The sequence below is a fragment of the Vitis riparia genome, chromosome 15 (genome assembly GCF_004353265.1).
Source record: "Vitis riparia cultivar Riparia Gloire de Montpellier isolate 1030 chromosome 15, EGFV_Vit.rip_1.0, whole genome shotgun sequence".
Classification (NCBI taxonomy): domain Eukaryota; kingdom Viridiplantae; phylum Streptophyta; class Magnoliopsida; order Vitales; family Vitaceae; genus Vitis; species Vitis riparia.
In genome coordinates, this window is record NC_048445.1 from 6,099,543 (window position 1) to 6,110,835 (window position 11,293).

The following is an 11,293-nucleotide window of genomic DNA, read 5'->3' on the forward strand; positions in this document are numbered from 1 at the left end:
GAAGTGAAAGTAATAATTTTTAAAAATAATATTAATATTAATTATTTTTGAGTAAATATGAAAATACCTTTAAAAAATGGATGGAAAATGTTAGTGGGATGCCAGTTTTGGAATGCTTAGTTGTCCAAATATTATTGGTCTGTCAGGTTGAACGACAATCAAGCTGTCAAACTGGCGGTATCCTTTATTACCGTTAATGAGAAATCAGAAATCCCTCAAAAAGTCCACCATCGATAAATAAATAAGGAAGGGGAAGCTTAAAAAAAAAAAAAAGAAAGATAGAAAAGAAAAAAAAAAACAAAGGAAAAGTCCACCGAGCCAAACACTCATACCTTCCTTCCAAGACATCCAAAGCCTCTCTCTCTCTCTCTAGAACGCTCTGCATATCACACCGAGCAGTATAGTTCAAGTATTCTCTCTCTACCTCCCTTCTCTTTACACAGCAATTCTTTCTTTCCAATCGTCTCTCTTCTCTTCTCTTCTCTCTCTAATCCGGTCTTATCATAAGAGAGGATATAGATAGATTACAGAGAGCTAACGTTTCGAGAAAGAAGGAAAAGAATGCCTGAGATGGATGGGTCTTCCAAACCTCCACAGATTTCCGAAATGTTTCAGAAATTTGCCCTTGCTTTCAAGTCTAAAACCTTTGAATTCTTTGCCGATGAAGACCCCGCTGGCGCCGGAGCGGCTGCCGACAGCTACGACTCCGACGGGTTTTCCCTCCTTGACTCCGCCGAGGAAGTCATCACCGGTCAGAAAGTAGTCGTCATCAAGCCCGACCAGCCCGCGTTCCCCAAACCCTCTCCGCCGGTTGCGATGGAGAAAACACCTTCGAACCCGGAGACCCAGATCAGACCCATTAATGCCCACTTCTCAGAACCGTTGATTTCGTCGCTGTTCGCTACCATTTCCTCTTTTGAAGCTTCGTATCTCCAATTCCAAACAGCCCATGTCCCTTTTGTCGAAGAAAGCATAAGCGCCGCTGACAGGGCCGCGGTGTCGCACCTCCGGAAACTGTCGGATTTCAAGCAATTGTATAGAGAATTTCGCCAGAATCCGAATTCCAACCTTGATTTTCCAATTGGGTCTTCCTTGGAAGCTCAGGTGGAGGAGAACCAAAGCAAGCTTCGAGCTCTGGAAACAGTCTCTAATCGACTACAGTTGGAAATTGACGATAAAGCTGCTGAGGTTTTGATTCTAAGACACAATTTGGATAAGATTCGAAAACTTAATTTGAAGTTGTCGAAAAGGTTATCTGATTATGAAAATCCATCATCTGAGGTCTTTTTGTCTATTACAGTTTTTGATTCTATATTGCATGATGCTTGTAGATCAATGCATGTTTTTACTAAGATTTTGATTGATTTGATGAAGAAAGCGAAGTGGGACTTGGATTTGGCTGCAAATTCGGTTCATCCTAATATTGATTATGTGAAAAAAGGGCATTATAGGTATGCGTTTCTGTCATATGTTTGTTTGGGGATGTTTCGAGGTTTTGATTCAGAAGGGTTTGGATTGGGTGGGAATGAAGTCACGTGTAATGGCGATGGTGCTAATTTGGTTAAGAATCGTTCTTTGAAGCAATTAATCGAGCATGTATCTGATGGTCCTTTAGAGATCCTTAAGAATCCCAATTCTGAGTTTTCAAAGTTTTGTGAGACAAAATATCAAGAGCTTATTCACCCTACAATGGAATCATCGATTTTTAGCAATTTGGATAAAAATGAAGTTGTATTGAATTCATGGAGGTCCTTGAGCGTATTCTATGAGTCGTTTGTTAACATGGCAAGTTCGATATGGATGCTTCATAAACTGGCCTTTTCATTCAATCCCGTGGTTGAGATCTTTCAAGTTGAGCGAGGCGTAGAATTCTCCATGGTGTATATGGAAGATGTTACGAGGAAGTCTATGTTGCCTGGAAAAGCTAGGGGAAAAGTGGGGTTCACAGTAGTTCCGGGATTTAAAATTGGGAGGACGGTTGTCCAGGCTCAGGTTTATCTAACCAGCATGAAGTGTACAGAGTAGTAATTTGTGTTTCCATGTGTAGAAAACAGAGGAAATGACTACACTCAAGGCTACTCTATTTGGGGATCAGCAAACAACACGGAAAACGGATGAGGATTGTAATGACATCTGGAGAGCTTTGTTTGTTGGTTGATTATACTGATACAAAATAAATATTGAAGTTGGAGTTTCCTAATCCAAAGATGCCTGGTTACCATATTGAAGAAGGAAACTTGGCAAAACGCATGTTAAAAAGTTCAAGTTCCTTGCTGTGGTATGGCAGCTCTGTGATCATCTTGTCATATTACCTATCAATCTATCTGGTTGTGAATTTACTTTCTCTCCTTTTTCTTAGGATTCTCTGTTGAGTTCCATGTAGAGAAATCTGTAAAGCAGTTCTTCAAACTGTCTGTTTTTGGGTTATCTGACACTAAAATAGTGTACCAAATTGTGTATCTAAACCAAGTGTTTGAATATTACAATAGTGTTAACTTCCAATTGAAATAGTTCAATGATTGATTTTGTTATATTTGTGATTCTGTTCATGGTTTCTTGCCGGGTACCATCTTGGAGATTTCTCTGTAAAATGCTTGGAAATGTTGTGTGCCCACTAGTTTATCAATGTACCTATCAACAAAGTTGAAGTGTGAGCTTTTAGTGGTTCTGGGGGTGTGGTTAAAGGGATTCCTTATTGCATTTTATCATCCTTTTGATTATGGAGACCTCATCCATTATATTTGATCGTGAAGTCAGCTCAGAGAATGAATCCATCTTTTGTAGCTCTTGTATGAATCAATTACATTGTGTTTTTCCTCTGCTGATAGTCTGTTTTTAGTCAGGTTGATTTGTGCTCCAACTATACCCTTGACTCCAACTGGTGCTTGTATTTTCCTGGCTTCTACTCTTTGATTTTGTACACTAGGATTCCCTTCTGTACAAGCTCACTCTGATTCAAGGACCAGCATTCATGGAAAAGGATTCTCTGGAGGGAAGTTCCTGGGGGGTCTCCATATCCATCTTGATGAAGGATCCTGAAGTGATGCTTTCCTGCAAACAACGAAATCATCATCATGGAAAAAGCAGACTACTCCTTTATGGTGACTCTAGGCTCTCATCCGGGATTCAATTCTGTTCCAAATAAGTAAAATGTTGTTCGCTCACCAGGCAAAATGATTACTAGGACCTGCACTGTTGGTGGTTTTTTATGCATATGGCATATTTGATGTCTAGAAGGGAATGAGTGAGCCTGCAGAGAGATCATTATACAGCTTGAAAGGTAACTCTTTTAACTTGTATACAGCTTTGAAACAGATCATTATAAAATGGTCTCCTCCTATAAGCTCCTGGGTTGGTTGGCCTGTGATAAAGTGGTTCATTTACTTTGTTTTTCTTTTCCTTATTATTATTCTCATTGGTAACATGGTATCAGAAAACACTCCATGGTGTGTCCTGAGACTCTGTTTTGTGCTCTTGGGCCTTACCAATACTTCCCAGCCATTGTTCCATTGTTTTGCACCCTTTTGGTTCAGCTGATACGGTCTACTTTGCGCTCATAATGTTCATTCAATGCAGATGGTTTGTGAATGCCAACTTCGTCTGAAACATCTGGTTTTAATTTAAGATTCTATATTCCATTTGACTCTTAATCTAACTTCTTACCATGGAGTACTATATCTTGACTTGTCCATCACCCATCTCAGTTTTGAATTGTTTGTACTTTGTTTGGCTTTGAGCTTGTCGTTCATGGGAAACCACCTTTGCATGTCCTACTCGTCTCTCCATCTGTCTTCTACTCTTCAACCTATTCTGGGGATCTTTCTTCCAGGCTTTTTCATGGATTTTTCCCTGTAAATTATCCCAGTTTGGTACTCTTTCTGAGAATGGTTTCAGGGTTATTATTTTTTAATGACTAAATTGGGAAAAATGTATGGGAATAAGTGCCAAAAGGGACGCAACCCAGAAGATATTTTATTGGATTACTGAAAGCTGAAATTTGTAAATTGAATGGGCCCAAAGAAGTTGAAGGTCTGTTAGATGTCAATCACTAGTAGACATATCCTGGAATCAAGCCTATCAAGGTCATGGAGAAGTTCCATTAGGATTTAAAGTGAGGAAATTGCCCCGAACCTAACAACTTGGTATCAAATTCCTTTCTTCAGGCTCTACCGTCACCCAAGATGCTTCGGAGGAAAATAATGTTATTCATAATATGAGTCTGTTTCTACCTGATATCTTTCCCGTTGACTCAATAATCTCATCATTTCCTTCATGTTTTGAGAAATTAAATAAATAAAAAAGGAAAAAAAATGGGGAGAAGATTTCATTTTATAGTAAAAAAAAAAAAAAAGTTCATCCATTCATGAAAAAAAAAAAAAGATGCCATGTGTTGAATTTCAAGTAGGTTTATTCATAGATAAAATATTAAAATTTTGTTTGGTTACTATTTTCAAAAATAGTTTTTTATTTTATAAAATTAAAAAAAAATGAAAATATATTTGACAACTAAAAAGTTGTTTTTTGTTTTTAAAAAACAAAAAACATGGTATTTTCAAATAATATTTTTCAATTGTTTTTCATTATTTTTCGATAATTGTTTTTTTTTAAAAAATTATATAAATGTGAAGAATGATTAAGATAAAACACCACATATAAAAATTATTTTTAAAATACATTTCAAGCCATTAAAGACAACTTAAAAATATTTTATGTTCTCAAATAAACTTCTGATCTACAAAATATTATAGAATAGTTTTAAAAACTTATTCTCAAAAAACGATTACCAAACAAGCTCTAAAATTTTCTTGAATTGCCCAATAACTATTTATAAAATGCTAGAAAATTGTTATTTTTCAAAGAAAATTAGAATAAGTTGTAAAGGCCTAATTCTGACTTTGGAGCCAAAAGGGTTTCTAAAGCCCAAAAAAGATCTTTTAAACACACCTTCCTAAACTTATTACCAAACTTGACTCTTTTGATACCATTTAAGACCCACGTAACTTCCCTTTTTTTTTTCTTTTTTCTTTTGTACTTTTTAAAATTAAGTTGAAACCGCATTTTGAAACTGCTATACTATCCATCAAATAAAATTAGAATAGAGTTCGGAGCCAAAATAGACTCTAAGCCCAAAAAAAGAATTGCGTCACTCCTCCGTACAATATTAAACAGACTAGCTTAATATATATAAACATATGTACATATTTGGGTTGGAGGGTACTTTGGCCCCAAACTCAACTGAGTCATCGGGTGAATATTGGGAGAGCAGTCTACTATATAGTACTGGACTTCACATTTCACCTATGGGGGAGACACATTTTCCCTTGAAGAAGGAGAATCGACTCATCCATCTTGTCATAGGTTTGCTTAGACCTATCAATCGAACTGGCACTTAGGTCCTTCACAACCAGTAGCTAGGCCAATGAGGAACTGATATACGTTTAGGGTATTAAGAAAGTAATTATTTTGGACCTATGAAAAATGAACATTTAAGTAATGCTCGCCGAGTCTGATGCATTATGCGTATGATGGAATGGGATGATATAGAGACGAAAATACATGAAATTTTATCAAGGGAGAAAAGGAAAATGTAAGGATAATGTGAACAACATGCATGCAGAAAGGCCACCAACAGAGAAGAGAGTTGCATCCATCTAAGATGGGGTTTAGGGAAATTAGTAGTTGAACCTCAAAATCATCTCCCACATTCATAACATAAGCAAAGGAAAGCATCCCAAAGTGTCAACACTCCTCTGGAAATTAAAAGAAAAGCTTAAAACAAAAGCCCTAATCACAGGAAAGGAAAGAAAAGAAAAGGAGAGAGAAGAAGAACAAAGAAACCCTAATAGTTTCAGTAGTTAGTAGGGGGAGACACCCACATTGGCAGGAGCAAAGAAACCATCTTTCATGAGCATGTCCTCTCCTTCCTACAAAAACCCAAAACACAGTTTCCAAAACTTATTAAACCCCACTAAGCACTATTCTATGCATTGCAAAATAGAGGAGGATCAGTGGTGAGAGGTCAGAGGTGAGAGGTGACCTAGGGTTTAGTGTACCTGTTGGCGCACGTTAGCTTTCTTCACGGGTTGATCAGGCATGAGACCAAAGTGAATGTGTGGAAAGTGGGCCCACTGAAGGGAAACAAAACAAAATGAACCCACCAAACAAAAAAATAAATAAAAATATCCAAGTTCTTTTAAACCAATAAACCCTAGAGAGCAAAGAAACCCTAGTAGTGAAAAAGGAGTAGAATTTTCTTGGATCTTACATTCTTTGCAGCAGCACTAAAGGCCTCTCTGTGACTTATGCCTGGATTTCCAGCTTTGATACGTTGGATCTCGTCCCTGCAGATTGAAAGATGTCAAGATCATTCATATATGCTTCATGGGTCTACAAAATCTATACAAAATTAATATTATATAGATAGAAAAAAGACACTTTTAATAAATGAGTTGTATGATTATTTAGTTTGGTTATATATATATATATTTACTTACTTGATGAATCGGTTGTAAGCAGATGGGACTCTCTGTCTCTTCTCCGGGGCTGGCAAGCGACAGAAACAGAACAGAAACAGACAGACAGACACATTAAAATCACTTCGCTGACTTTTTGTGGATTTTTCTGCTTTCATTTTTCTATCATCACTTCATCATCATATCTCATCTTTTAACTATCTATCTTTCTATCTATCCATGGATTCTTGCTATCTATATTTCCGGGGGAGAAAAAACTGCACTCTCTTTTTCACACACTCACAAACACACAGCATTTCACATGTTAGGAAGTGAGTTATAAACTTATAGTAAACAGTTAGGGCTAGACAGAGAAAGAAATGGGCCATTTTGAATAAAAATGGGAACTCTTTTCGCAATTATTATATGCTAAAAAAAAAAAAAAGGGTTTTGGGGTTCTTAAGAGGTATCTTGGGGAGGTCATGTTCGAAGGTTCTGGTAGCCTAAACTGGCCTAGTAGAGATCTACATTCTGCCAACCTCTGAAGCACGAAACAACAGTGGTTTTAACCCTTGGTTCTTCTCATTTGAATGCCAAAGTTCGAGACTTCTCAAGGGGAAAACAAAGAAATTGGTCCAATGCCTTTTCTCTCTCCTTGATTTTGATGCAAACGCTCAGATTTCAAGTCTTTCTTTCTGGGTAAGTTAGAGACTTAGAGTTGGGGACCTTTGGGTGTGAGCATAAGATATGGGATGGTGAGCAGTGGACACCAAACTTTACATGGTTCACTTCTTCTTTGAAGCTTATAAAGCTAGCATTTTCAAAAATACATTTCAAAAAAGTCCATGACAGGTTCATGTTAAAGACTGTTGAAAAATAATGCAAAGAAGACAACCGCAGAAACAAAGCTTTAGCTTTTTGGTACAACTTACAAGGAAGAATAAGGGTAGACATGAAAGGACTGATAAATGTTAGTCCCACTTGCAAAGGAACATGAAAACCTAAGACACTATTGAGAAGTAAACACAGGTATCATATGTTTGAACCTTTTTTCAAACTTCTTTCTTAATTGGCTAAGAGACTAATGCATACCCAAAAGGCTAGAGTGCATTTTTCTTCATTAAAACTTCACTTCCTGGGAAGAAAGTGGGTAATTGAAAAACTTAGACACCACACCCAGAAAGTTATGGAAGTTGCTACCAGTACCAGTAAATTAAACCAGAGAAAATAAGAAGACTAAATGTGAAGACTCTCACGTCTGTTAACTACAGGGGGTTTCGGTATCTCATCGACTCCTCGCACCGGCATGACCGCCTCATTCGGGTTGGGCTGATTGATTAACGTATTGGACGGTGGGCTGCGGATCTCCTCCTGATACATACATGTCATCATCGATATAAGAAGAAAATCAACACATAGCATAGAATCATATAAATTAAAGCTGAAAACACAAGAGAAGGCTATGGAAAATAGCATACACTTAAAACCCTAATTTTATCCCTCAGCAGGAAAGATAAAAAGAAAACCCTAATTGTGATGATGATATACCATAAGATTATGAGGAGAGAAGAGAGAGTGTCCCAGGTGAAGCTGATTAGCAGCAGGAAGAAGCAGTCCACGCATGTTGACGGACAAGAGGTTGGTGCAGTGACCGCATCGAACCGTAACAGTCTTGAACAAACTAGTGCAAGGAACGCTCACCTAAAACACCCAAAGGGAGAAAGCCATTACAGAAGATGAAGAAGAAAGGGGAGAAGAAGATGGAAAAGTGGAGGAAAAGAGATAATAGGGAGGAAGGAGGAGGGAGGGAGAGAAAAGTGAAGAAAATGATACCGCGAGGACAGTGTCACAAAAGTTGCAATGGACGTAACAGAGCTGGTCGGAGGTGGGGGAGAGGTGGTCCGGTGAAAAGGCAGATGAGGAGGACATCTTTTTGATTCCTTACTACTTTTGATTTGATTGATTGATTGACTGTTCGACGGAGATTAACCACCTTGGATCTGATCTTCTTTGATTTTTGAGTGAGAAAACCAATTTATAAAAGAGAGAAAGAGCTAGCTAGAGATCCCAGAAGCACAAAGAAACTGGTCACTTCTCCTTGGTCTCCTCTCTCTTTCTCAAACTTGTAAAATGTTTTAGTACTACTCCTCATACTAAGCCTTGTTGATGTATCATAGAGATAGGGGCTTAGTGCAGAGTCTAGAGAGTGTGTGTGTGTGAAAGAGAGAGAGAGAATGAGAAAGAGAAGGAGAGAGAGAGATCTAATACACGGCTGTGCTTTAATGAAAATTAATTAACACAATAAATAAATAAATAAAAATGCATGGTTGGCATTCCCAATGGATGCGAGTGGGAGAGAAAGAGAAAGAGTGAGAGCAGAGGCGGCAGAGGTGGGGGAGAGGAGCAAGATAGGGACGTTTGCATGGAGTGATTAGCTTTGCCTCATTCACCTGTTGTTTTCACAGTTAAGAGGGCTGTGAACACCTTTTCCCTTCTTCCTTTTTCATTTTTTTATTTTTTATTTTTTTATTTTTTATTTTTTATTTTATTTTTTATTTCTTCTCCGTTTCACATTCACAGATTCACTACAGCAATCTATGTTAACTCATCAACACTGTCACCCTATCTGCATATTCAAGCCCCCTAATTGACGGGCACCCATTTTCCTTCAATTCCCTTCTCATCCCCTCTCCCCACGGCACCCTTCTCCTTCATTTTCATGTCCATTCAAGGGTAGTTTGGTCAAACAAAATGTAAAAGGAATATCCTGCTTTCCTGTTGACCCTCATATCTGGTTTAATGACAATGACTGTCATTTGGCATTTAAAGTGGAAAGGTCGACCACTAATTTTTTTTCTAATTATTAGCCACTTTTATTGGTCAAACCTTCCTTTTTTTTTTTTCCTTTTTTTTTACCTTAAAAGTACAGGTTATATTAATTATATTAAAATAAAATTTAATCAAATGACTAAAATAATAACACGTCATCATTTAAGAAAATATAGGTTGTCTTAAAAAATATTATTTTTATCAACAATCACCTGCCACAATAATAAATAATGGGTTAAAAAAAAATTTTGATGATTTGTTGGCATGGTTTTGTATGGGGACGATGAAGTGGCTTCCACATGTAAACGTACGTGCACGTGGTAAAATGCCGTTGACGATTTCAAGGCATTGCAATTAAATGCTGTAGATTTAAGTAGTAAATGGGTGCCACCTACTAGGGCTTGCCTCCATCTCTACTTCCTTTAGTGGTAAATATAAATTTACTTAATTTTTCATAGTAATTTTTGGTGCAAATTCTATTTTGAGCTCATAAGTCGTTAGAGGTTGAATACAAGTTCACTCCACCTTTGATGTGAGTTCTCATCCCATTTTCTATCATGCTATTTAGAAGCAAATAAAAATAATTTTGAAACATATTTATTTTAAAATTTATAATGTTAGAAAGTGTTTCAAAATCCTAATTAGCGTAAATTTCTTTTGTAAAGAAGATTGTACATAATATTTTATAAGTTAATTTATTATTGTAATATTAGATTTTCTTATTGAATAAGAAAAAATTGTTATGAGTATTTATATAAATATTTTAAGTTATGAAGAGAAAAAGTCATAAAATAAAAATGAACCTATATTGATTATACGAGGGGAATAGAGCAATAGAGCAAGGAAGAAGGTGAAGGAAAACGAGAGATACTTGGTGAAGTAAGGAAGCTCGTGGTAGGGTGCTAATACAAGAAGTGGAAAAACATGAGATATTTTGAAAATTTGATTTTATCCTTTATAATATTATTTATGGTATATATGGTATGATGGAAATATTTTAGCTCATCCGTAAATATATATAACATTCAATATAGGCATGATTGTAAAATCAAATCACGTTAAACCTCATTATATTGATTATTTTATCTTTGTGTTCTTAATCTAATACGGTTGATATTAAAGTTTTCGCTGTCACAATAATTTATCATTTTAAAAACACTTCTAAAACTAATTCTAAGCTCATTTCACAATATGGTAGCATAAAAAATATTTTTAAAAACAAATCAATGTTTAATAAAATTTTTAAAACACTTAAAAAAAGTTGTTATAATATTTCTTAAAGAAACACTTCATATATGATTTTTTTTTTTTGAAAAAAAAAAATCATAAAAAAATCTTCCACTAAAATTAATTCAAATAAAAACAATTAAAGGAATTAAAAAAAAAAATCTTTTTAACATTTTTCTCTTTCTTTTAAAACAATTAAAAGAAGTCCTTGAAGCATAAGCAACACAAAACTAAATATAACAAACTATAAAACGATGGTGATGTGGATGCATTTCTTTTTTAAAAAAAAAAAATTATAAATTCCTATATAATATAAGAATTTTTATAAAATAATTAGAGATTGCTTTATGTTTTCCAAAAAATCAAATTAAATTTTAAATTTTGACAAAGTAAATTTTTTTTTACTTTGTCAAATTTAAACATTTTGAAAAGTGTTTTACAAATCATAAGATAAGTCCTAATTCCTTATCTTATAAAAATAATTTCTTTATTTTTATGTAAGAATTTTTCTTTCCTTCAATATTCCCAATGATGAGAGGCTTCAAGCATACAAACATATTGACCCTATAATTAAGGACAAATTACATAGAGTACAGAAGCTTTGTATTTAACGATTTGACCGCTCAGACCCCACACAGGCACTCTCTCTCCCTCTGCTACAGAGATACGTAGTTGTCAGTGACAACAGAAGACACAGATCCTTTTATTTTAATGCATTTTTATCTCTCCTTCGTTTTTTTTCCTCATTTTGACAAACCTTTTAGCTTATACTGTTGAGTTAGGTG

At 35.6% G+C, this 11,293-nt stretch overlaps 2 protein-coding genes across 2 annotated transcripts; one reads left to right on the forward strand and one right to left on the reverse strand.

Moving 5' to 3' along the window:
• Window positions 1-335: 335 nt before the first annotated feature.
• LOC117931653 (protein GRAVITROPIC IN THE LIGHT 1-like) lies at window positions 336-2,502 on the forward strand. The gene has a single exon (XM_034852652.1). The coding sequence runs from the start codon at window positions 562-564 to the stop codon at window positions 2,023-2,025; it is 1,464 nt and encodes a 487-aa protein (XP_034708543.1). The 5' UTR covers window positions 336-561; the 3' UTR covers window positions 2,026-2,502.
• A 3,139-nt stretch (window positions 2,503-5,641) lies between these two features.
• LOC117931681 (axial regulator YABBY 1-like) lies at window positions 5,642-8,524 on the reverse strand. The gene is made up of 7 exons (XM_034852690.1): window positions 8,286-8,524; window positions 8,001-8,153; window positions 7,709-7,823; window positions 6,495-6,543; window positions 6,266-6,341; window positions 6,054-6,128; window positions 5,642-5,924 (listed from the first exon to the last, which is right to left on the reverse strand). The coding sequence occupies exons 1-7, from the start codon at window positions 8,379-8,381 to the stop codon at window positions 5,856-5,858; spliced, it is 633 nt and encodes a 210-aa protein (XP_034708581.1). The 5' UTR covers window positions 8,382-8,524; the 3' UTR covers window positions 5,642-5,855.
• Between the last annotated feature and the right edge of the window lie 2,769 nt (window positions 8,525-11,293).